The sequence below is a fragment of the Orbicella faveolata genome, unplaced genomic scaffold (genome assembly GCF_042242905.1).
Source record: "Orbicella faveolata isolate gen_17 unplaced genomic scaffold, um_ofav_v1 contig_27, whole genome shotgun sequence".
NCBI lineage: Eukaryota > Metazoa > Cnidaria > Anthozoa > Scleractinia > Merulinidae > Orbicella > Orbicella faveolata.
The window spans coordinates 4185358-4211911 of NW_028301555.1; the positions used below are offsets into that span (position 1 = coordinate 4185358).

General features: G+C 41.7%; 3 protein-coding genes and 1 long non-coding RNA gene across 7 annotated transcripts; 3 read left to right on the forward strand and 1 right to left on the reverse strand.

Annotated features, from left to right (window-relative positions):
• The first annotated feature begins 691 nt into the window (after positions 1-691).
• Positions 692-8893, forward strand: LOC149107212 (uncharacterized). 2 transcript variants are annotated; one of them, XR_016209285.1, is made up of 5 exons: positions 692-1363; positions 2252-3241; positions 4074-4273; positions 7477-7584; positions 8786-8893. It is a non-coding gene; the product is annotated as an uncharacterized LOC149107212 (long non-coding RNA). The 2 variants fall into 2 exon arrangements; XR_016209284.1 differs by lacking the exon at positions 2252-3241 and having other exon boundaries at positions 937-1363.
• A 1238-nt stretch (positions 8894-10131) lies between these two features.
• On the reverse strand, positions 10132-11572 carry LOC149107213 (uncharacterized). The gene has a single exon (XM_089296459.1). The coding sequence runs from the start codon at positions 10918-10920 to the stop codon at positions 10135-10137; it is 786 nt and encodes a 261-aa protein (XP_089152585.1). The 5' UTR covers positions 10921-11572; the 3' UTR covers positions 10132-10134.
• Positions 11573-15412: 3840 nt separating this feature from the next.
• LOC110053363 (puromycin-sensitive aminopeptidase-like protein) lies at positions 15413-22410 on the forward strand. Of its 2 annotated transcripts, none has more exons than XM_089296467.1 (3): positions 15413-16360; positions 16496-16530; positions 22201-22410. In XM_089296467.1, exons 1-3 carry the CDS (start codon positions 16228-16230, stop codon positions 22300-22302), a joined length of 270 nt encoding a protein of 89 aa, XP_089152593.1. In that variant the 5' UTR covers positions 15413-16227; the 3' UTR covers positions 22303-22410. The 2 variants fall into 2 exon arrangements, with proteins under 2 accessions (XP_089152593.1, XP_089152594.1); XM_089296468.1 differs by having other exon boundaries at positions 15421-16360; positions 22307-22410.
• LOC149107214 (uncharacterized) lies at positions 22277-25812 on the forward strand. Of its 2 annotated transcripts, none has more exons than XM_089296462.1 (3): positions 22277-22411; positions 22879-22982; positions 25052-25812. In XM_089296462.1, exons 2-3 carry the CDS (start codon positions 22883-22885, stop codon positions 25645-25647), a joined length of 696 nt encoding a protein of 231 aa, XP_089152588.1. In that variant the 5' UTR covers positions 22277-22411; positions 22879-22882; the 3' UTR covers positions 25648-25812. The 2 variants fall into 2 exon arrangements, with proteins under 2 accessions (XP_089152588.1, XP_089152589.1); XM_089296463.1 differs by having other exon boundaries at positions 22304-22389.
• Positions 25813-26554: the final 742 nt, after the last annotated feature.

A 26554-nucleotide genomic window follows, 5' to 3' on the forward strand; every position in this document is an offset into this window, starting at 1 on the left:
TTGATCTCAAAAGAAAAAAAGTTCAGGTGCAATCCTGAAGAAACTGTCAATGATTTAATGATCTATCGATGAATTAATTTGGCACTATACCAGGACGTTATTAATGCAAATAAGAGACGCCCCTCCCAGTCCTCCCTGTCCGTTGCATTTTACCCAATAGAGAAGCTGTGGCATTATACAAACTGAACTCTACTCGTAATAGTAATTGAACACTCACAGTGGAATCAAGGACCCCTGAAAGCCCTCTGAAAGCCCTCAGACATACAGATATCGATAGGTTGTGTTCATTTTGAAGTTCCCCTTAACTGTTTAAACTGGGCCAACAAGGAACCAACTCCAGAAATGTGGCTGTTCAGTGGACAACATTGGAAGTAATGGCCGCTACGGCAGACGAGGTGTGTAGTAATTCTTAATGGGTGAAAGATTTAGGCCCCATTTATATGGTATCGGGTACCCGAGACAACCCTTTCCCAGAGGCAACTTTATCGAGCGTTTATAGGTGAAAACGTTGTCCCTGTAGGCCGAGTCAAAGTTGACCCTACAGGATTATCGATAACCCTTACTGAACAATTACGTGTGTAGATATATCCCTCTTTCTTTGCGTTTTCCTCGGTGAGTCAGGTAGGGTAACCCTCAGGGGCAAGCCCGACAACTTGTTCTTCATATAAACACCTTCGCTTGCCTAACTGAGACAATTCTCGGCGTGGCGAGTGTCACGAGATGTCTAGATTTAGGATTTAAAGCAGAAATTCGTATCAAAGAAGTGAAAATTAACTCCGCAAAACCCACTTCCATGGGATGACCGAGGAAACCTCAAAGAAAGAGGGATACATGTATTTGCACATTTGATTTTTTAAATAACGGCTTTGAATAATCATGCGGGGTCAACTTTGACTCGGACTACAGAGACAACGTTTTCACATATAAACACTTGATAAAGTTACCTCGGTTGGAGGGTTCTCTAGGGTACCCGAGACGATATAACTGGGGCCTTAGTCCAAGAATCTACTTGTCGAGACCGTAGCCTAGCTCCAAGGCTTCGTCGGTTAAGGGGGACAGACGACACTGGGAACTAGAATCCGGATGTTTCGTGCAGGCTCGAGTTGCTTCGATTCGCTCCAAGAAAAATACTACCAAAATACTTTCTTTTGCTGCGTTTCGACCTACGACCTTTGTGGGAGCTAGGTTGCTACTGATTGCGTCCTCTAAGGTCCGTTTTAGTACTGCTACGATAAAAATGAGCTCGGCAAAGAAACACTTCAAGCGACTTGCCACAAGCCTGCTTCCGAGCAACTACAAACTGACATTGAAGCCAAATCTCACGGAATTCAGTTTCACCGGGGAAGAAGTTATCGATGTGGAGGTACGATAAAAGCATTAACTAAACGGAAACGACCTAAATTACTCGTGAAGATTTGCATCTTTATATTTTAGGCTTCTGTTTTTTCGGTGGTTTTTTTGTGGTGCTTACCCACATGAGTGTGTTGCATGCGGTGGGGAGCGGGGTGGGGAGCGGGTGGAGAGTGGGGAGTGGGTGGAGAGTGACTAGGGGTAGTCCTGTGGAGATATCCCTTGATTTAACCGAGTGCCATCTTGGTTACATACCGCAGAATTCCGAAAGTAATGGACCCCGTTTCTTTTGGATTTAGCAGGCAAAAGGGGCTGCTACTTTCAGGTAGCTGTCACTTTCGGGCAGGTGTAACTTTCATATGGTTAAAAAACATTTGTATGGTACTTCACAGTCGTTTCAGACAAAGCAGAAGCGTAACAGTAAAAAATTCCATTTATGTATAATTATTACTAACCGACTGCCCACATAAACAAAGCAGACTGTACAAATAAAGGCCTCATTGTTGGTACTGTAGGAAGAAAGGTGTGCGGTCCCATTGTATTGCAATGTAACTAATACTACTTGAAACTTTATGTTAAATACAATTTGGTTTTTTATTCAGTCAGTATTAAACGCAGACTGCAGACTGGGGGTAAAATGCATACTGAGGATAAAATGCAGACTGCAGACAGCAGACCAAGGGTAAAATGGAGACTGAGGGTAAAATAAAAAATGAGTCATAAGGATAAAATAAAGAGTGTTCGTATCCGTAAAATGTCACATGAGGATTCATGAATTAGGCTCGATAGCTACAAGTTTAGTTTGCCCTGTTGTTGTGCTATTGTGTTTTGCTTGCCCTGTGTCCTGAACAATTTCAAGGCCATTTGAAGCAACTAACGGTGGTTTGAATGATGAAAACAGGATGAAGGAAATGCGCTGCAAGAGTTGGTTGGTCCCAGACCTAATCATGTTAACAAATTTCAAAATGGCCGACACATAAACAAAGGTAAGATGTGTAGACTTACAATTAGTTTGGGCCCTTGTGGGAAACTTGGTTGAATAAAATGTGGAGTTCAAGAACTCGAGGTTGATAATATAATGTTTGACTAAGGCTAGGAAACGCCTTTTGGTTTGAGTTTTTGGAATTTTGGAAAAAAATATTACAGGTACACGTATGAAGACTTCCAAGTCTTCATTTGATCTGGATTTGATCCTCATGTTTTTAGTTATTAATATTTTATTTTACCCTCAGTCTGCATTTTACCCCTGGTCTGTAGTTTGCAGTCTACGTTTTACCGTCTGTCTGCATTTTACCCTCGGTCTGCGGTCTGCAGTCTGCAGTTTGCAGTCTGCGTTTTACACTGACCAGTTTTTCATTGCAAGCGAGTGGTAATCTTCACAAGGCTGTTACTTTCAGGGAGACTGTTACTTTCAGGATTTAATTGGAAAGTAAAAAATTAATGTTACTTTTGGGAAGCCGTTATTTTCGGAGGGGGGGGGGGGACCGTTACTTTCCAAATTCGCGATCTATGGTATGGAGTAGGAGTCTGGGTCATTGAACTATGATTCCAATGGGTTCCTACTCTGTCGCTAGTGAAAACCAGCCTTAACATGGGTTTAGGTCAATTTTTCCGACAAACATCCCCACCTGCTTATGCGAGGCAGTATTTATGCTCTATGCTGTATGTTTCCGTTTTTGGTTCAAATTATGGACCAATAAACAAAAACAAACAAGTTCACATTTTTTAAACATAACTTCCAATCCTTTCATTTATTCTCTATTTTCTGTTATGATAATTAGTACACACACAATGTAATAATTTGCGGGTAAGAGAAGAAACCGATAAAGTGGTCATCAACCTAGTTTGGATATTACTGTCAAGTCAGCCAGTTTTTCTGTTGGAGAGCTAAGTGAGTATAATCAGTGTAATTGATGGATTCTGGCAAAGTTTTAATTAATGACATTTTACAACACTTTTGGCCCTGATGATGAACGACCAGCATCAGTCCTTTCTGGATTAATGATAGAGATGATGAAAATTTACTGAGGAGCTGACTGAGAAAAGACTATGGGATGTGGTTATGTGCGCAGTTGAGGGCAGGGTTGTCACAGGTCAGGCAATGGTCAGGGAAAAGTATTCTTCAAGGTCAGGAAAAAGTCAGGGAATTTTATTTTGTTTCAGGGAAAATTATTGACCTTTTGAAGAAAACTCTCTATTGAAATTATAGCTCCACTGATTTAATACCACTGAAGACCAGAAGACCAACATTATGAGTCACTTGCTAGGGCAACATTTGTTTTTTCCAAGGTGAAAACCTTTGAAAACTGATCAGTTGAAAATTAATAGATGCATGGAAAAGACAGCTGTAGGGAGAGGCTGGAGAGTCCCGCTATGTACTATATCTGGCATTTTGTATTTATCTCCTAAGGGAAATGTTTCCGGGAATTTTGAAAAGTGATGTCTGTGTGAGGCCTCTCCTCTTTCTCCCTCCCCCTTCCTCTCTATCACTCAGTCCAAGAGGCAGGAAGAAGAAAGACCCCCAGGGAATAAGGTTGTAGTGGTGAGTTTGCTACCTTAAATAAGAGCAAACCAAATTGTCCCACAACTACAAGGACTACGAAATGAATAAAAAATAAATAAATAAATAAATAAATAAGTAAGTTAGTTAGTAAATAAATAAATAAATAAATAAATAAAGGAGAATTCATAAGTTGACAGTGGATGGCAATTTTGCTTAATAGATTACCATTCTTCAAACATCTCGCATTGCACCAAGGATGAAACAGTTGCTGTTAGGTTTCCCTCACCTCTTCCCATGGGGAGAGGATTGCTGTCCCTGAATTTTACAGGGGAAATGAATGACAAATTAAAAGGATTCTACTGATGTAAATATACAGGAGAGGGTGGAAATGAGAAGTTCTGTGCTGTTACACACTTTGAGGTACATTCAACAATAATTATAATAACATCCTGTGATATATCGTCTGATACTCACTGGTATTGTGTGGATCATGTGACCATAGATTAGGCCACTAAGGCCCAGTTCAGATGCCGAACTTTTCATGAGCCGAACTTAATTCGAATTTGGGCCGACCCAAATTATCTAAAGTATGCCTGTTGATTGAGACCTCGAACTTAATTCAATGAACTTAACTTAGTTTGAGCCAAGACACATCGAAACATCAGCGTTTTTCAGGCAAGGTGTACATGTATGCATTAGGTTCGGCAGATGAAAAGTTCAATGTCTGAATCAAAGCTGTTCCAAAGCCGAAATTCCCGGCTGAGCTAGGCGGGAAGAACGGCTGAGCCATTCCAAATTCAAATAGCCGTTCTTAACTGATTTAGACACCGAACTTTTTGTGTACTTAATTCAACGTATTAGGTTTGGCTCATGAAAAGTTCAGCGTCTGAACTGGGCCTAACAGTTTAGCTGTCAAGGTATCTTTTACCAGTTGCACAGAGTGGATTCAGGGGAGGTTGTTGCACCACCCCCACCCCACGTTTGACCATCCTTTTTGCTATTTGTTTGATTCGTTATAAAATTAACAGAATAAAATTGTTTTATACGTAGTTGTTTCACTTCCACCAATTAACTGATCTCCAAGTTAGGAAAAGACAATGTATATTTGTGACTACGTTTTTATGTATTATTTTTGGTGTTCTGGTTGATAAAATGAAAACACCAGATTTTATTTCATGCCTTCACAAACAGTTTTCATTATTCAACAAGTGTCAGGAATGCTCGACATGGTATTTCAAAGGGTAAAATTGGAAACATTTTCCAAGTGGCATGGTCCCAGATCCCCCTAGAAGCTCAGGGCTGAGGGATTAGCCATCATGCCAATGGCATCAAAAGTTATTGAGGTGTCCTCCCACCCCTCTTTTCAGGAATTCCTGGATCCACCTCTGGGCACTTGAAGAACTGAATAATAAAAGAACCCCTGTCTGTCCATTTCTCAAAGCATTATCTTTCAGGAGTCAAATAAAGTTGGAGCCACACCCAGCTTGATCTCCTTTAGGGTGTACACAGGCGGCCCAAGCTCACAATGCGAGGAGTTTTTTTTTTTTATCTTTATGCGAACGTCCAGCGCGCAAAACGTGACATGGTTACCGCTGACATCTACTATTACATAACGACCGAGTTTGGTTACACGAAACGTAACCTTCGCCTTGCAGTATGTGGTGGTGTTGTGTTACAACGGTTTGAATTTATAAAGGTTTGTATGGGGAAAAGCGGTAATGGACATTATAGCTGAAATTTTGGTATTTTTGCAATAAAAATGACTCACCCCAATGCCTTGTTGTCTTTTCTATTGTCATCTCGCTTCTCAGCTCGATCCGAAGCCTTTTAAGTGAGTTATTGCTTAATAGTTTTCCTCTACTAAGAAAGAGTAAAGGCTACACACTCGATTCTGGACTGACCCCTGCTCGAAGCGAAAAAAAAACACTGAAATCCCGCCAGCCGCCCCAGTTCCTCCGCAGAATCATAGGACAGGTTTAAGCGCTCCCTTGCAGTTAAATTCCAAGCCAAATTCATCCCCACAGCGCACGATACAAAGCTCTGAATCGAAGAAAGCTAACCATCCGGAATCAGTGATCATGCTGCTGGCACCATTCATGGACACATTCGAAACCCGAGCGGAATGCCGGGCTAACAAATTGACCTTGACCAGGGGAAGGGAGCGCACAGTTCTCGACAAGCCAGGTACTTTGCTCCATGGTCCCCTGGGAAGATTTTTGTCCAGGCCGCCAACGGAACATTGTTGTGACGAGCCAATCAAAGCAACGTCTAGACGTGTTTACAAATGTGAGATACTTTAATAACTGTCAGAGAAAACCCTTTACGCGATCTTGAATAGATAAATCTTCGTGGATCACTATCATCAACAGAGCTTATCTAGTTTATGTTAAGATCTTTTGAAGATCTGAAATAGACAGTTTGTTTGTGGAGATACTGCTTTGCAAAGTGTAGAGGAATGAAGGTCGTTAGCCAAGATGTAAGTGTGCACTGAATATTACTGAATATTCGCGGCACATGTCATAATAGCTAAGGAAATTTGCTTTAGTTTTGTTGCATCACAGTCATATTATGTCTTACTCTAGATTTAGCAATTTTTCAGTATCAAATTTTGTCCTTTAACGGTGTACTTTTCCGTAGCAAAACAAATATTTGAAATAGGTTTCAGTACGGACAGTGCCAACAGATTTATCTATTAGAGATCGCGTTAAGGGTTTTCTCTGACAGTTATTTTAATAACTGTGAGATACTTTAAAAAGTATCTCACATTTGTAAACACGTCTAGTCATTGCTTTGATTGGCTTGTCACAACAATGCTCCGTTGGCGGCCTGGACAAAAATCTTCCCAGGGGACTGTGGAGCAAAGTACCTGGCTTGTCGAGAACTGTGCGCTCCCTTCCCCTGGTCAGGGTCAATTTGTTTGCCAGGCATTCCGCTCGGGTTTGAATGTGTCCACGAATGGTGCCGGCAGCATGATCACTGATTCCGGATGGTTAGCTTTCTTCGATTCAGAGCTTTGTATCGTGCGCTGTGGAGATGAATTTGGCTTGGAATTTAACTGCAAGGGAGCGCTTAAACCTGTACTATGATTCTGCGGAGGAACTGGGGTGGGATTTCAGTGTTTTTTTTCGCTTCGAGCGGGGGTCAGTCCAGAATCGAGTGTGTAGCCTTTACTCTTTCTTAGTAGAGGAAAACTATTACGCGATAACTCGCTTAAAAGGCTTCAGATTGAGCTGAGAAGCGAGATGACAATAGAAAAGACAACAAGGCATTGGGGTGAGTCATTTTTATTGCAAAAAATACCAAAATTTCAGCTATAATGTCGATTACCGTTTTTTCCCGTACAAACCTTTATAAATTCAAACCGTTGTAACACAACACCACCACATACTGCAAGGCGAAGGTCATGTTTCGCGTAACCAAACTCGGTCGTTATGTAATAGTAGATGTCGACAGTAACTGTGTCACATTTTGCGCGCTGGATGTTCGCATAAAGATCAAAAAAAAAAAAAAACTCCTCGCATTGTGAGCTTGGGCCGCCTGTGGGGTGTATTGTCAAATCAGACACAGGGAGAGATCCCACTATATGTACATGTGACATTTTAAGTGTGTATTTTAATTTACAGCCAACAGGTGCACATCGAGCATTTCCTTGTTGGGATGAACCAACAATCTGCACCACTTTTGACATCACCTTGATTGTTCCCAAAGACAGAGTAGCTTTATCAAACATGGTAATTACGTTTAAGTGCACAGATCAAAAATAATAATGTTGTTAACAATAATAGATTTCTGTTGCATGATTGTTGATGAAGGTGTAGCCTGAGTCAGCTATCACACAGAAATCGAGGGCAAATAATCTAATTGTTTCAGTAAATCTTTTACTAAAGTCGTTCAAAACTTTATCTAGATCCTCTTCACGGAGACTTCGAAAATACAAAGAAGTAGCTCTGCCATTTTGTTAACAACTGCACACTGCTAGGCTACTCACTGTCTACTAAACAGTTGGATTATGAGCTCGAGATTTCTCTAGCGTGACAGTTGACAAGGGTGCAGCCCGAGTCAGCTATCACGCTTAGAAATCAAGAGTGAATACATGTAATCTAATTGTTTTAGTATAAATCTACTTGTTGTTCAAAAATTTATCGAAATCCTCTTCATAAACACTTCAGAAATGCCAAGAAGTGCCATAATTTTTTTTTTACAAGGGTAAGGTCTGCTATGCTACTCACTATTCATTACAGAATAGATAGTGAGTAGCGTAGCCAATCAGAGAGTGGTATTCCTGATAGAACGCCTAGTAGATTTACAAAGTATACTAAAACAGAATGGATAGTGAGTAGTGTAGCCAATAAGAGAACGGTATTTGTGATAGAATGGTAGAAGATTTATACTGTCAGTAACTATTAAAAAGTTACTCTCAGTACAGTAACTTGTGTGGCCTAACCAAATAGAGATGCCAAAGTGGAAGGGTTTCTCTCAGGTTGACTAGTAATGTTAATTGTAATGTAATGTACATACGAAAGGCTCTTTAGAAGCACAAGGCCCTCTGCATTCAGTTTGTTTTTGATGGCACCATAATACATCAAATTAGTGGCAAGCACCTGACACATAGGTCTGCAATGATTACAGAGGGGTAAAGATAAACAGCTCTCAATAAGTGTTTCATGCAAGTATGTAAAGCTGAGTGTAATAGGCCTTCACTAGAGCAAAGTGGCAAAGTGTCCTGGCTCATTATTAAAATATTAGTGTAAAACAAACTTGCTCCTGGGCATAATTGATATCTTTATCAACTTCATGTTGATGAATAGAAAACATTTTGTAGAGGTGTCTGGCTTGCCCACGGATGCAGCACAACTGTTACAGTTTTTTTTAATTAGGAACTAGTAACATTTCCTGAGAAGGAGTGTAATTTTCAAGTGACAATATTTTCAGAATGTGATAGAAGAGAAAGATTACACTGATGACACTTCCCTAAAAGAGGTGAAGTTTGTCCATCATGTCTACATATCTGGTGGCATTTGTTGTCGGGGAGTTTGACTTTGTTGAGGGAAAAGATGCTGATGATGTAAATATCAGAGTATATACTGCAAGAGGAAAAGCTAGCCAAGGACAGTTTGCTATGGAGGTGAGCTGATATAAGTGCAGTAAAGTTGTTAAATTTTTAGTCCGTCGTAAGCCATTAGACTTCAAAAGTTTCTGGGCAGTGGAGGTAATCTCGACTGAGGGCTAGTCTGCTGGCACCAACATTGAGTGGTCTGGTTTTGAGTCACTGGCTGAAGCCTTTTGTTGTGTTCATAGGCCAGACACTTTTGTTGTTAGGGAATAATTTTTGTTGGTGGCTCTAGCGGAGGCCCGGGGGGGGCGGGGAGGAGTGGGCCTCCCCCTTATTTTGGGTGAAAAAAGAAGAAATCACAGGAGGAAGAAAAGCCAGCAGGGCAAGCAAAACAAAGCTGTCCCCTCTCCCCCGTTAGCTCAAGGTCTGGATCTGCCACTGGTAACCCGAAGATGTATCGTATGTATGTAGTTACGCATCCCATGCAGGGTGGAAGTACAAAATATACTCCGTACTCCTCTGTCACTTGATGCTACTGAGCCCAGAGATGTCAGAATGAGTTTTTAACAACTGCATCGCAAAATGGAGGCTGGGTGCCTGTGATATCCAGGAGCTTCCACTATTGGCAGCCAGCTCCTAGATGGAGACTGCTCCCATGGCTGGCAAATCCTGGCAAGCCAGCCATGAGCCCCCACGCAGAAGGGAGAGCAGGCACCCGTCACACTGTGTGAACAGTGGAAAAGAGGGAGGGAAATGGGGGGGAGGGAGGAAGCCTTGAAGATGAGGTCCCATGAACTGCCACGCAAATAACACGCTAGCGCCTGTAACGCTAAACACACTTCAGTCAAAGAGCACATGGGATCTGGCGCATGCCCATGTATGAAACGCCGCTGACTCCAGACAACACTGGCGCTCTTTGTTGTTAACTCCGTTAAATTGCATTTAACTGCATTTAACAACTGCATCGCAAAATGGAGGCTGGGTGCCTGTGATATCCAGGAGCTTCCACTATTGGCAGCCAGCTCCTAGATGGAGACTGCTCCCATGGCTGGCAAATCCTGGCAAGCCAGCCATGAGCCCCCACGCCAAGCCGGAGGACCTCCGAGCAGCGCGCTAGCCAGCTCGGAGAAGAGAGGGGCTCATGGATGGGGAGGCCAGAGCCCCGAGAAAAATGCCCAAATCCGTAGGCACCCAGTAACTGGCAAATTAGTGACAAAAACCATACCTGTTAGGCAAGTCGTTCAGCTACTGAAAGGATGGTTTCCACAGGTGTGCGCACATATAACAAGTAAGCATCACTCGACCAGCGACCCATTGTCTTAATGAGATGATCAGGAACACCTCTCTGGGCAGCAGTTGTAGCGGCTCCAATTCTAAAACTATGACCCGAGAACTTTCCAGGAATACCTGCTGCCTGTAGAGTGGTTTGAAGAAACGAGGAAAGCCGAGATCTAGAAAGAGGAGAGCCATCTTGGTGAATAAAGAGAGGTCCGGTGCCTGGCCCACGAAGATGAAGGTAGTTTGTTAATGCAGTCACAGGACAGAGAGGAAGGGAACCACGGCCAAGATAGATGAAACAACCCTGCCTGAAAGGATCAGTCTTTGCACACTTGATTAACACTCGAAAGCTTTGGGGATTGGTGGAGGAATCTACTTGAAGATCTGCCGCGGTCAAATGAACAGATGGATCAAAGGTACCATTTGTTGTAAATTCACCAGCTCTAAGAAACCCAAAGAAGCCAAGACAGCAGGCTGCCCATAGCATGACACTGTCAGGGTTGATAAAATCTAAAGACTTGTGCAAAACAGACATAAGGTCGGCTGTCACTGGTTGGCGCTGAGGGAGATTTGGGCCCTGATGACGTTTGATCCCTCGTAAGAGACGCTGAAGTTGAAGACGGTTGACAATTGGGTCTGGGAAGCCATAGTCAATGTGTAAAGAACGGACTGCAGACAAATATACTTTAATGGAAGAATGGTGAAGACGATCTGCTAAATGGGTACAGAAGCGCATCAGAGTTTGTTCACTGGCTGGTAAAAGAGGCTGACTTGGCTCGAAGGGAGTATCCTGACTACAAAAATCTAAGAACTGACGTTGAGCTGAAGCATAAACTTGGCGAGTAGAAGGTGCGAGGCCATTGGTCAAATAGAACTGGCATTTATCTGTCAAATTACGGGCAGCTGAGCCAGCAGCGTTAACGGAATTGGAGTCGCCCCAGGAGCTGCATGAGGAGCAAGATGATGGAAACGCTGAAAATCAAAACGAGATAAGGCATCAGCAATCGAGTTGTCTTTACCTGGCGTATGAGAGGCAGTAAAGGCAAAGGAATGTCGGGCTGCCACAAGTGACAAGTGACGGAGAAGAACCATCATGTTCGGATCCTTCGTGGTGCCCGAACGCAAAACACTAACGACTGCCATGTTGTCGGAGCAGAACTCAACTCGTTTAGAAGCCCATCGGTGGCCCCATAGGGAAGCTGGAATAACCACCGGAAACAACTCTTTGTAGGCAATTGCCAAGGGATGCTGAACAGCTGACCATTCACCCACAAACCATTCATGATCACAAATTGCACCATAACCCCGAGCACCAGCAGCATCTGAGGAAACGTAAAATTCAGGCAAGGTCGCCCACTGTGGGGAAAGCAGGAAACTGAGACCACCCCAAGAATAGAAAAATTCTCGCCACCAACGGAGGTCTAAGCGAAAGTCTTGATTGATCCTAATTGGGTGGCTATCACGTCGAAAGGCTGACAATAAATTGATCATGCGTCTCAAGAAGGTACGCCCCTGAGGAACTACTTTACATGCGTGTTGGAGATTGCCAATGAGAGATTCCAGCTCCTTCCGTGTGCAATGTTGTTTGAGGGACCAGGCTTCCAGAAGTGCAGCAATACGATCAAACTTATCCTGCGGCAGACGGGCCTGAAGTGAGAGAGAATCGAGCTCAATACCGAGCACAGTTAAACAAGTGGATGGCCCCTCCAATTTGTTCGGGTGAAGAGGAATACCCCACTTTTTAAATAGCTTTACACAAGTATCAATATTGTTCTGGCAAACAGGTGAGTTAGGAGGGCCCAATGTATGGAAGTCATCCAGGTAGTGTAAAAGAAAATTCACATTATAATTGTGTTTGAGGATCCACTCGAGCATATCTGCAATGGACGAGAAGATGAAAGGAGCAGAGCGTAGTCCAAATGGAAGCGCCATATCAATAAAATATTTCCCACGCCACTTCATACCAAGTAGGTAACGATCATCAGAATGGACAGGGACATTACGGTAAGCACTTTCCACATCGAACTTTGCCAACAGCGTTCCTCTGCCGTGAAGCATGATCCCATCGATGATATCATCAACCTTCATGTACTGCACTGAAAAGGGTTCTTTTGGAATGCCATCATTGACACTATGGCCTAACGGACTAGACAGATCCAAGATAAGCCGCCATTTTCCAGGCTGGTACTTCTTCGGGATAATTCCAAAGCGACTCACATGGAGGTTTGGGATAGGGGCTATAGCAAAGGGGCCAGCTACACGGCCTTTGTCGAGTTCCGTGCGGAGATACTGGTCGATGACTGAAGGCTGAAGGGATGCTGAAGGCATGTTTTTATTCTCCGATTTTAAAGATACCGCCCGAGGGTCAAAACCCAGCTGAAAACCATTTGTGAGACCTGAAATCACGTACTCCACTTGCGTTTGGTCGGGGTAAGAACACAGTTCATGCCGAAGTTCCTCCGCGTCTATGGGGGTTACTCTGGATGGGGGGACCAGGTCTTGCTGCGGGGCGCTCAAAATGGACAAAGAACACGAGGGCAAAGCATGGTGTGCCACTTCGGAGGGCATGTCATTACCAAAAGCATCTTGTGGTGCAGGAACAACAACATTAACAGGAACAGGAATCAAAAAATTTGAAAAGGAAACTGAACAAGATGAATGTACGCTATTTACATATGGTTTGGATCCCACTTCAACGCCGCAGACGTTTGCTTTGGGATGGGGGAGTTGACTGGGAGCGCCGGTAGGAAGAGGTTGAGGCCCGAAATGGACAGTTGACACGTAGATGATCACCTTCACATTTCTCACAGCGATGGAGGTACCGGCATTGACCAAAGGTCCAGCGACAGGTGCCATCATTCCAAGATCGGCAAAAGGTGGATGAACCGGCTATCGAAATTGAAGCTGAAGACGAAGTGGTTGGCTGCTGGCTTGACTGGGGAAGAGGTGACGAAAGAGTATGGAAGTTGTACAAATCATGGTTCATGTGAGACCAGTCCACCAAACCTGCAGCAGCTGCGTCCTTGCGGAATGCAACATCGTAATGGAGCCAAGCCTTCCCAGGGAACTGGCGCGACGTCTTGAGAATTAGCAGCTTGTATTGTGTCATGTCCTGCCATCTGGAAGAATGAGCACAGCAGAAGATCCACGAGTACACAGTGAAAGCTTCAACCCATGTCACGATATCAGTGATCTCTTGCACCCTTTTCTTGGAAGAACTCACGAGAAGTTTGCCATCAAGGTACGTTTGGGGCTCTGTCTCCTGGGCTTTCAAGTTCTCTGCTAGCAAGTCAGCAAGATCCACAAATTGGCCAGACCTAATTTTTGTCACCAGCTTCTCCGGGATAGGGGAATAACCGGGGCCAACAACAAACGGCCTATTCAGGGATGTTGAGGTAGAGGCGATGGAGGAATTAGAACCAAAGGAGACCAATGGCGTGAAAGACTGGTTGGAAGATGGCAATCCATTCGCAGCACCACGAGAACCAAACAACGATGGCGAAGATAAAGAAGAATTGCCTAACGTGCAGTATGTTGAAATAAAGGGAGGAACGACCAAATTACCTGAGGACTGGCCTGCAGAAGAAGGCAGTGGTTGGTTAATGACAACAGAACCGGATGACGTCGTGCCCGACGCCGCGTTTCCCGCTGTCGAAGAACTCGATGAGTGACTTTGCAAAGCCGCCAAAATGCGAGGTAACGTATCCCCCAAGGCTTGTGAAAACGCTTGACTGAGGTCCTGTTGAGAGAGGACGAAGGAGGGCGGAGTGGACACCGGAGTCGAAGAAATGGGAGGACGTACGACCGAAGAGGGAGAATCGGCTGAAGAAGAAGGCTGACTTGAATCCAACATGGCGGCCACACTGTTGTTTGTTGCACGACGATGTGCCATACCAAACGAAAGAAACAACGGCAAGATTCGAAAAACGACGAACGAAGAACAAATAATGCACACGCTACTCCGGGAGGAAGCCTTGAAGATGAGGTCCCATGAACTGCCACGCAAATAACACGCTAGCGCCTGTAACGCTAAACACACTTCAGTCAAAGAGCACATGGGATCTGGCGCATGCCCATGTATGAAACGCCGCTGACTCCAGACAACACTGGCGCTCTTTGTTGTTAACTCCGTTAAATTGCATTTAACTGCATTCATATAGCCTTAATGGAGACTTAACCTTCCCTCTTAACAGATATATAGATAATCTTTATTTTAAAACGATGAGTATTAAAGTTACATGAGCTTGTGGGGTCGTTTGCAATTAACATGCCTGATAAGCTTTGATTCCATTTTTATGATGGTGCAAAACAGCCACCTGATCTTTGTGAATCTAAAGACTGACTGTGTTACTTTGATCTTACTAGTAATTATGTAATCTTTTATTGGTATCAATAACTAGGTTGCACAGAAGTGCCTGCCTTTTTACAAAGAGTATTTTGAGATTGGTTACTTGTTGCCCAAGCTTGACCTCATTGCTATCCAAGACTTTGTTATAGGTAAGCCTTATGGTCCTTTGGGACTTTAATTTCATAATCATGTGCATCATTCTTAGCAGGGAATTTGTAATTGTTATGTGTTTGTTGAGAATTAGGAAAACTTGCTCTGAGCCTGAAAAGGTCAGCCTGGATGCTGGTGGTCTCGTTTTAGGGGGTATTAAAATCAATAATTCTGGTCTCACTCAGGGTGTTGATGATGAAACACCACTAGTTTTAGTATGTTTTAAGGTGCACTTGATGACGTTATAGCAAAAAACGTTCTTATTTCCGTTATTAGGCACAATTTCTGCCAGTCTTTTGAGTCTGGTCTACTAGCGCAGGCTCCTTTACCATTCAGTGGCTGGTAATCAAGCCTATTCTGTTTTATGTGGTACCTTTTAGAGGTCAAATAAACCTGACCCAGCCCAGATTGGTATCTTTTAGTGGTTTAATTCAAATTTTCCAACGAGCATTCCCAGTGTTTTCATTTGGGAGTCCCCCCTGCATGGGGCTCCGAGGGCCATAGCTTTGCCATATGTGACCATTAAAATAAAGATCATGTTGAAATGATTTAATTTTAGTTTTTAATATAGGGAAACATTCACAAAAATAATATGTGCAATCTAATGATGTTTTTATTTGTGTGAGTTGGGTACAGCTGCTAATTTCAGTGCTAAATGAAAACTTTATTTAATATTTGATCCCAGGAGCTATGGAAAACTGAGGTTTGGTCAATAGGTATGTTAATGAACACACAGAACTAGCACAAGTTTTTGATGTCCCACAGCAATCTTAAAATACAGTGTATTCCAATCTTCCTCTTGTGTAACATTATAAATTGATTAGATTTCTTAGATGTAGGCCATTTTTACAACTCTGCAAAATAAAACAAGTTAAAAGTATCCTTCCTCAGAAGTGAAATTTAAACTATCACACAATCATGTATCTAGACTAATAATATACATGAAAAAATTACTCGATTCTGATTGGCTGAGAGCACTGCAGTTCAAGTGTAACACCAGTGCAAAAAGTGTAACACTGTTGCAAAAAGTGTAACACCAGTGCAAATTACACATCGTAATTCTGGATTATGATTGGCTGAAAGACAAAAGGAAATTTTCTAAGTCAATGATATCACGTAAAATGATGACGAAAATTTTGTGCAGAAACTTTAAAAAAGTTTTCTCAAATGAGAAAAAAATGATTTCAAGAAAGATCTTCCGGCACTTCCTCCACGCGAATTTTTTCATGTTTATGTTATTAATAAGTAATCATACGGTTTTTCTCGTTCAATTTAGAATTAATTTGCACTTGTGAGTTTTTCAAAAAGCTGAAATTGCACTCGCCGAAGCGGCTCGTGCAATTTCAGCTTTTTGAAAAACTCAGTCGTGCAAATTAATTCCAAATTGAACTCGAAATCATATGATTACCTATACTAATTTAAGGCACCAGACATGGCGTTCTTTCTTTGAGGTACATGTACACATGCATTACATAATATTGAACTTTGAAATGTGAATAAAGTTTTCTAATTCTCCTTTTCTTTACCATTGTTATAATTTGAGTCATGCAAATAATATATTTTTATATTTATCATTTCCCTTTTTTCTTTTTTCTTTTAAAGTTAAGGGAGACCTGCTTGTTGATTGATCCAAAAGACTCTTCTGCTGCAGCTAAACAGTATGTGGCACTGGTTGTTGGTGAGTTTAATGCGGTACTCGCTTGATTAACGTGGTGGTTCATGCAAAATTATATTTTACAGTAGCTGACAGAATGCAATTGTACACTCATTTGTCAAGAGCCATGTGAATTAAAGTGACTGTTGTTCTTTTTAGGTCATGAACTTGCCCATATGTGGTTTGGAAATCTGGTAATAATTCAGTTCTTTTTTTATAATTACTGTTGAAAATGTAAACTAGTCATTCACAATTAATGTTACCGGTAATTAAGATTCAGACAAAAGCCTAAAGGCTTATATTCAGCGGAGCAGGAAAGTTGGTTGTGTTATTTGAGGTTGGGTGGGCGGGGGGGATTTTTGGATAGGGTGAAGCTTATGAGAATCTCACCATATTGTAACGGGCTGAAAAATACTTTACTGATCACGATATAAAATATAGTAGTAATGTAGCATGAAACCTAGTTAACCTCTTTTTCTTTTCTTTTCTTTTTTTTGTTGTTGTGAGTCACAGTGGTAAGTTACCATGTACATGTGTGATTGTTCAATGCAAGATAGCTCTCATCATACAAAGGGTATAATTTTAGTGGGAAAGTGTGCAAATCTTGTGTTGACTGTGGATGAAACAAAATGGGAAAAATCACAACAGGAAAATAGTCTATCAAGATCGTGGGAAAATAATTTGTTTTTATTCAATTTCTATAGACTGTATTTAACTATGAGTAGCATTGTAGACTACAAGTGGTCCCTCTTGAATCGCTTAGTTTGTTGCGCAAGACCTTAAATAAAGCGTGAGAAAAAATGGCCGCGTTAAATCCTGGGGGCGAGACGTGCAGTTTGTTAGTACTGATATTTCTCGGATTGTTGGGTTACCAGTTCAGTTGTATCTGTAGTCTGGGATAGCTGGGTAAATTAAAAATCTCTTGATTTGTTAGCACCAACATTGAAACTTATACACTGAATTTGTTGGTTTTGTCAATTAGTGCATGTGCTTAAGCGAAAAGTGGTGATGTTGCAAGGGGCGTTAAAAGGTATAACAGAGAGGAAGCACTAAGATGCCATTAATTTTAGCGATCGGCAACACCACAAAACGTCCAAGTCGTAGAGAAATTTAGGGCTCATTTCTTTGGAATGATCTGTATCATGATTAGTGATCTCTGGTGATCTGAGATCATGATCAGCAGGATCATGGTCGGGGGGGGGGGGCACTGCCATATATGGGCTATATAGGTATGTGCCGCTGTGAAGGGTATGGTTTTCAAGTAGTTTACTCTAGCATAGGGTATATAAATCAGAGCGTTTGGGTCTAGAATAGGGTATCATTTTCCCCAAAACTGACTAGTTGGTTGAAGATTTTATCTAGATTAAGGAAACCAGGAATTGCCACTCAAAAATATACAAAAATCAAATCGGCAAGTTCAAATTTACGCAAATCAGCCGCAATAGTGTCGATAGATGGGGGGATTTGGGGAGTTTACTCTAGTATAGGGTAGCAAAATTCAGCTGAATTAGCTCTGATATAGGCTAAGGACTCCAGGGTCCCAGCGGCACATCTCCACCCAGAAATTCCCAAAGTACCCCGCCCCCCCTCCCCAGATCATGGTCCAACAAAAAAACTGATGAATCCACTATTGGCAAGGATTCATCCTTTCCTTTGAAATCCCAAAGAAATACACCCTTGATGTCATGTATTGTAGGGAAGGTATATGCTAATAACCTTGGAGTTCTCGACTTATTAGTTTGTGTTTCGCTTGACTGACAAGCGCATTCTTCTTTCAGCACGACAATCTCCGTCGGTAGCTCTAGAGTCGAATCTAAATCGTTTCTTTTCACTTTCCTCGTATATTTATAAATGGTTGATCCAGTCTAAGTTTGTAGTTTAAGATATATTTCGTTCCTCAAAGACGAAGCTCAAGGAACGAAACAATTCTGTATTCGGAATGGCCGTAATTCGAAACGGTATCCGGTCACTTCGCCCCATGGGCATTTCTCCCCCAGTCACTTCGCCCCAACCAAAAGTCAGTTCGCTTCATAATCGAAGTTACTTCACTCCATACAAAGGTTTATTCGCTCCAAAAAGAAGTTACTTCGCTCCGTGATATAATTAAAGTGTATATATGCTTAAAAGATTATTTGCCTAACCGATGTTATAGTCGTGCCATTTACATACATACATACATGAACTTTATTAATGTGTCTTAACATCTAGCCGATGGGGAAAAAAACCCTCTACTAATTGGGGACTATGATTAATACGATCTTGATGACGTGTTTGTAATTGTTCGTTTGACTCGCCCTAATCTCTCTTTGTCCCCCACGCCATGCCGATGTTTTTGATGCGCTCTTGGTATTTCGCGCTCGTTGATCGATGGCCAATGGAATTTCAAAAACTGTAACCCTGTAGAGTATGAACTGCTTGTAAAAAGCTTTTTGTTAAACATGTTCGTAGTTAAAGGACTTAAAAAGCGACTGAGATTTTGGCGTAGTTAAGGCGATTGAGTCTAAATACCTTTGTTTGATTAATACGCGCGTTGTTTAGTATTCACTTGTAGCACTTACGTAGCAACAAAGTCAAACACACGGTCCGTTGATCGATCGATGGCCCATCGTATTTGAAAAACTTTGAAATCCATCCACGGCTTTACGCGCGTTCTTTAATAAACTGCCCTCAAAACCTTTTTTATTGAATTGCGCGTGTAGTTGCACAAAACGTCTTTGAATGACGACTGTATTTTTGTTTTCTTGCCACACGTACCCACGTGTAATGTGTGAACTTATGTTCATTCAAGGTGAGACTCTTTTTTTCGACACAACGCGCCGACCTTGTAACAAGCCTTCGTTCCGCATAATTGGAAAAATTGTTCACGGTTGGTCAGGCTGAAACCAATTTGTTGAATTGTTGTTCAACCGCTCTAAGTTATAACGACTAATCTTCAACTCTGTTGCTGTACTGGGAAATTGTTGAACCGAGTTTGCGACCGGCTTTCTTCTAATAAGAGACCACGAACAAACTTACTGACGGACGTACGGTTTATCGCAGTTGTGTACAGGAGGTTTCGAGAGCTTAATTGTTTTAATTTCCGTTTCCTGTAGTCGTCTCCTTCCGTTTCCTGTAGTTCTTTCTTTTATTTGAATAGGCTTTTGAGGGGGACATTAGGGGGTTCTGAACACCGCAATACCGCAAAAAAATCGGCAAATACCGCAATACCGCAAAAAAATCCCCAAATACCGCAATACTTCAATACCGAATGGAAACGCGATGTCATACCGAATCCACTACTCTGTATGTTTCACGTTTAGAGCAAACAAAACGCAAATAACAGTTAAGAATTTGTTAATGAACGTTTGGACAGGTGATTTTCGATTTAGACCAAAAAACGTAACATCCATTGGCGTGGTTGGCTAATGATTAACCAAAAATAACAAACCCTTTTACGATTGCGACACAAGGAATTGCAGTTTACCGTTACCATGAGTCGGGAATGTCCAATCAAAAACTGGAAAAGGCTCGGAAAACGTTGGAGGACTAGGAGGATAATTTTTAATACCGTCCAAAATGCTAAAATACCGCATCCCGCAGGTTCGGAGAATGCCGCAATACCGCATTTCGAAATTAAAATAACCGAAATACCGCAAGAAAAATTGTCCAATACCGCAGAGCCCAATGTCCCCCTCGCTTTTGTACAAAGTAGCTCATTGTGCTCATTGTGTTAATAATTTCAAACCCTCATGGCAAATTCCTCTTCAGCCTTGCTCAAGTCCCTCGAGGAGTTACAGGAAGAGATGAACGAGTTAACGCTGGGATTTGTGCGAATCGTTATTGTCTTACTGATACTGGGCATTTGACAAAGTATCTGGCGCTATCGATATTACATATCAAACACTATGTCAGCTAATTAACAATTAGATTATGAGCTCGAGATTTCTATACTACTCTGTGAAGAAGCACTTCACACAAAACGTTGGAGCACTAAAGAGAATGAGAATTCTTCCTAAACGGTCACTTGAGGAATTATACTTCTAATCTATTATTCCCGGCATAACATATAGTATTTCAGTATGGGAAAATTGCTCCCCCTCTGCAATGAATTCTCTGAACTTAATCCACGCAAGAGCGTAATATTATTATTATTATTATTGTAATATTTTCCAAGGTTCGTTGATTTCGTCGTACTTATGAATGGTGGAAGCGAAAATCGCACTTATTAGTTAGGTTTTGAACTTCTGAATTCTCGTATTATTATTTGAGGCGTTGTAAAAAGGCATGCAAATGAGGAGAAGGGCTCATCTCTGCTTTGTATTGACCCAGTTTCGCCTCATTCTGCATGTGCAACCGTTGATAACTGCAGTAACAACTATCACTTGGTTAAACCGCCTTCGTTCCGCATAATTGGGAAAATTGTTCAGGGTCGGTCAGGCTGAAACTAATTGTTGAATTGTTGTTCAACCGCTCTAAGTCATAACGACTAATCTTCAACTCTGTTGCTGCACTGGGAAATTGTTGAACCGAGTTTGCGACCGCCTTTCTTTTAATAAAACACCATGAACAAACTTACCGACGGACGTACGGTTCATCGCAGTTGTGTACAGGAGGTATTGAGAGCTGAAGGACACCCGCGATGGGGGGAAGTAACGCTAATTTCCGTTTCCTGTAGTCGTCTCCTTCCGTTTCCTGTAGTTCTTTCTTTTATTTGAATAGGCTTTTGTACAAAGTAGGTCATTGTGCTAAAACTCTCTCAATGTTAACCTTGTCAGATACTAATAAATAAAATCAGTAATAATATGCTCAGTAATTTCAAACCCTCACGTTCATCTCCAGCCTTGCTCAAGTCCCTCGAGGAGTTACAGGGAGAGATGAACGAGTTAACGCTGGGATTTGTGCAAATCGTTATTGTCTTGCTATTACTTAGTCTTCTCCGCAGCCGTTTTTTGGGATGTCACGGAACGTTCCCCCCTCCTAATCTGTAGGAAGCGTTTAACCCTTGATTGACGCTTACAATATAACATTTCCAGAAAATATATATTTTTCCATTAGCTGAACATAGCGATGAGCACTTGAAGCACTTGTACTTAGGGCTTTCATTTACATTTTTTTCAGTCCGTTATGATCGTAGCCTGCGAACACCGCCTATTTTTGGCGACGTGTGGCGAGAAACAAAAGCCTGAAATCCCTCGCGTGTTCGCACCGCAGACCTTTTCGCGCGAAAGCTTACGTCATTCACACTTTGCTATTATGTGATTGGTCTGTTCAACAGCGCGCAAACAAACCACAAAGACAAAAGGAAAAGAATGTTGTTCGGATGTGAGCAGCCGTTTCTTTGGGGGAGCGTTACGTGACATCCCAAAAAACAGCTGCGGAGGAGACTAGCTAATACTGGGCAGTTGACAAATTATTTGGCGCTATCCATATTACATATTAAACACTATGTCAGCTAATTAACAATTAGATTATGAGCTCGAGATTTCTATGAGGTGATTGTTAATGAGGCCGAATCAGCTATGACCTCATAGAAATTGAGAGCGAATAATCTAATTGTTAGTAGAATTCTAAATGAAAATTACTTTAAATAAAGGTTTTCAATTGCATCTCGCTCGACGTATTATTAAATTAAACTTCGCGTCTTCGAAAGATCGCTCGGACTGAATTGTCATTTGAAATTGCAGTTGTGTTTGCGCGTTTATAATAATTTCAAGTTTTTTAAAGTCAAGAAGCCTTAAATGTCGTACTTTAGTCTTCTCAGGAATTTAATTATTATTCTCTAGCTTGAGGCAAAGCTTCAATGTTTTTAATAAGGAAAATTAACAAAAGCCCACTTACGCTTCTTGTTGATAATTTTTCTCCTATTGTTTACCCTCCTTTCCCAGCATCCGTTTCCTATTTGCATCCGTTTCCTTTTGGATCGTACAGAATCCTTTGTGCTCAAACGTGACATGAATAAATTTGCTACTTTGCTGGATGTTATTTAAACAGACCGCGGTTGACACATCAGCTAGTCCACGAAGACAGAGGTGAGAAGATAGGATTTCAGAGAGTCCGAAAACTTTTACTGACGAGCAACTAGAGATCAACAAAAAGGTAACTTCTCTAAACGGTGTATCTTCAAACGACTTATTTTCAAATACGTAGCTTACATGCAGCAGCTATTTGCCTATTTTTTTCGCTTTACAACTTCTAATTTATATGTCTCTAGCTGATTTACAAGAGCATTTATTCGCACAAGCTGCAACTATCACAAACTAGTATTAATAGTATATGAGATCGTGAGAGATTTCTTTGAGGTGATGGGCGTTGAGGCAGATGACTGAATGACGATCTCTTGAGATTTTATTCGCGCAGCCACGCGCGCCGGACTGAATTTTTATTTGAAACACGCTGATGTGTACGTAGTACTGATACTCGTAGCATAACGGTAAATTGTTTCTCAGTTGTTTAATACTAAGTTGTTAAATTACAGAGAGTGCAATAGCTCAGCCAATCAGTTTGCAGCACTTGCATTGACACGCTAGCAGAATTCTACTAATTTCTGTTACGTACTTTTGAAGGAAAATGAAGTGCCTTGTTTTGTTCTTCATCTCTTTGAGTCTGGCGATGTCATTTCCTCAATATATTTCCCGTGATGCTGAGGATCTGGAGAACCACATGACCGGTATGTCTGTCAGTTTATTGCTATAACTAGCAGCCGTGTTTTTATTATACCTTTTAAAGCAACACTAGTACTGTATTTAGTTTGTTCAGTTGGGTTTAATGGTACTGAACACTTGCTAACCAGGTAGCACTTTTACTCTCGCGCTAATGTGGTTTTGCGTCAATGTGTCGTATCTTATTCAGACTTGCTCGTTGTTCACTTTACCTGCATGATTCAAATTTGCGTGATTCAAATCTGCGTGAAGAAATGAGACTAGTCTTTCCGTACTTAAGGTTACAGTATACCTTCAGATCGGCAATTTTCTTCAAATTTGGATTTTTGGTTCAAAGTGATGATCGAAGAGTAATCTCTAATTTCTGAAGACAAAATTGAAAAAAACTCAATATTGGCGGAGAAATGGAGGTTTTACGTTACGGCCGGAAGTAAAAGTTCCCTCTTGATTGACAGCCCTATAACGTGTACGCAATCAACCGAGACTACTTTCGCGGGAATATATGGATACCACGAATTGGCTGGCTATTCAGATCCAAGCATTTTTCGTATTAGATGTAATTCTGTTAAGTTATAAGTAAACATGGGCCACGGAAAACATTGTTTACCACTTCGAAAAAGCGAAGAACGAATGAAAACACATCATTGAGTGAAGAAGCGAAAGTTGGCCTCGCGGATGAAGCTATAGCTATCGTATCAAGCGGGCGAAAAGATCGAGTCAAGAGTACAGAAAGATTCTGTAAAAATTTGGGAACTCGACAGCTATAACAGCGATGTTTACATTGACTCTTTTGTTGAGTCCGATACTGATGAATCGCCCAACTCATTGAGATCCATTGGAATATTATCCATGCACATTTGCTCCGCCGCGCTTTCTTTTGTTCAGTTTGTTCTCGTCGCCCAGCCACTCTAGCGTTCGTATCCTTTTTCGTCTTCCCCATTTTGCCAGACCAGCTTCAAGAAAAACCGAGCTACAGAAAAATTATCTCTCCGCCTTGAGCGCATTGCGAAACACAAGGGTTTTTTCGAGATTCACGCGTAAATTTAACCGCGAGTTAATGGTAGTAAATTTTCCAAGCGCTGATTGGCTCAGTGATCTGAGAACCCAGTTGAAGGCGTTTGTGGGCGGAGTTTGTTTGCGAAGCAAGAGATTTTTCTTAGCGCTGTTTTCTCGAATAAATTTTTTCGCTTGAAGCAGACACTTTAAAGAGTTACAACTCAAAGGGGATTTGTTTGATTGCCCTCAAATTTGGACAGTAGCTAGATTAACATATAAAAAACAAAAACGTGTTTGCGAATTGTTTATTTCGACATATTTTTTCTCCGAGAGCAATTTTTGTACGATCACTTCACATTTTTTAAATCCTATTTTGAAAATGTTCTGTAACTTTTTACTGCAATTGAATGTGGGAAAACGCAGACACGCTTTTTTAGCGCTTTTAGTCCTGAAACCGAGGAAAAAAATAAATTGGCGAAAAACAAAATTCGCTTTGACTTGTAGCTTCGAAAAGGTGATTAGGACGTTCGCATTTAGTGGCCGTGAAAAAATCGGCACTTCATTTTATTTCAAAATTTTTGGTATGGTTTGATAGCCAGCTCTATAAGCTTTAATTTGATATAGGGGTTTAGGTATCTACATCTTAAACCGGACGCGCTACATGGCTTGGACGTGAGACACCCCTGAAGGTATACGGTAACCTTAATGCGGATAGGCATTAGCAAATTTTTTTTGCCAAACTTGATTCTATTCTTTACTCCTTATTGTCGGAGTCTCGTGTATGTCGTGGATCTTTTATCTCTACTATTTTGTAGATATTTTTGTTCTTTCCCTTATATGGAAGCATAGCATGACCGATAAAAGCCCCCTATGGTCCAAGGAAACTTTATTCATTATTGTACAACTTGTTGTAGAAAACTGTATAAGATCAATATTGATAGCTGCTCTTGTTGCGTACTTGATAAGTCTGGCTGGTTTGTTCCTTAGTTCCTATGTGACATGTTTCCCATAAAGACTTCTATAATACCTCTAAACCTAAACGCAACATTTTATTCGAATGTTTGGCGCCTTTTTTTGATAGAAACAGAGCTGGAGGAGCCTGGCCGACGTCAGATGAGCTTTGGCGCCACCGGCGGCAATGTTGGCCAACAGGGAATCAACTCTGGGAATGTTGCTGTTGGACATCAATGGAACGGCAAACGTCAGATGAGCTTTGGCGCCACCGGCGGCAATGTTGGCCAACAGGGAACCAACTCAGGGAATGTTGCTGTTGGACATCAATGGAACGGCAAACGTCAGATGATGAGCTTTGGCGCCACCGGCGGCAATGTTGGCCAACAGGGAACCAACTCAGGAAATGTTGCTGTTGGACATCAATGGAACGGCAAACGTCAGATGAGCTTTGGCGCCACCGGCGGCAATGTTGGCCAACAGGGAACCAACTCAGGGAATGTTGCTGTTGGACATCAATGGAACGGCAAACGTCAGATGATGAGCTTTGGCGCCACCGGCGGCAATGTTGGCCAACAGGGAACCAACTCAGGAAATGTTGCTGTTGGACATCAATGGAACGGCAAACGTCAGATGAGCTTTGGCTACACCGCTGGCAATGTTGGCCAACAGGGAACCAACTCAGGGAATGTTGCTGTTGGACATCAATTGAACGGCCGAAAATGAATGAAGATTCTTTTCCTCGGTTGCATCTTTAGCGCGGAAACCGTCTTTTTAGTTGTAGTTTAGTATTGTTTGCGCACCTGTAGACGTTATGTTATCTGCATGTAACAGCACATGAAGCGAGCAATGATTATTAAAGTAATAGGGCAATAAAGGTGTTAAAATGCAGGTTACTGTTTTTTTTCGTAATGAATATTACTTTGATGGGCTTTTGTTGCGACTTGGCCCAAGAGAGGTGTAGTACCCGAGCACGATACCAGAAATACTGAAGAGAGCTGGATCCAAGAGTGTCGCCTGAAATCTTAAAGGGGCTCAGTCACGGTATTTTGAGTTATTTTGGCCACATACAAAATTACCTTTAAATGGTAGGAAACCTGAAAAGAACAGTTTAATAAGATGGAAAAACACCAAATAGATAATGATAAACCATAAAGGAACAAGGATGGCTAAGGATGGAGAAGATTAACACGGATTACAAACGACGAATTTGAAAAATTGAAGCTAAACTTTTCCATATGCGCAAACAGTGACTGAGCTCCTTTAACAGAACATTTCTCACCCTCGGAGTCCCATGGAGAACTGGATCTAGCGTCAGCATCTTAATATATACAGTTAAGATACTCCTCGCCTTTGGATATAAGCCCCCTTAAATAGTACTAATAGTGGCCCGGCAATCTCAATTGCAAAAAATTCTGGCCTCTTTTATTTAGCGTCCCATCCCTCATCATAAGATAATGAGCATAAATGGATTTTAGAAAGATTTCCACTGAGCAAAAGCCCCTTTGATCTCAAAAGAAAAAAAGTTCAGGTGCAATCCTGAAGAAACTGTCAATGATTTAATGATCTATCGATGAATTAATTTGGCACTATACCAGGACGTTATTAATGCAAATAAGAGACGCCCCTCCCA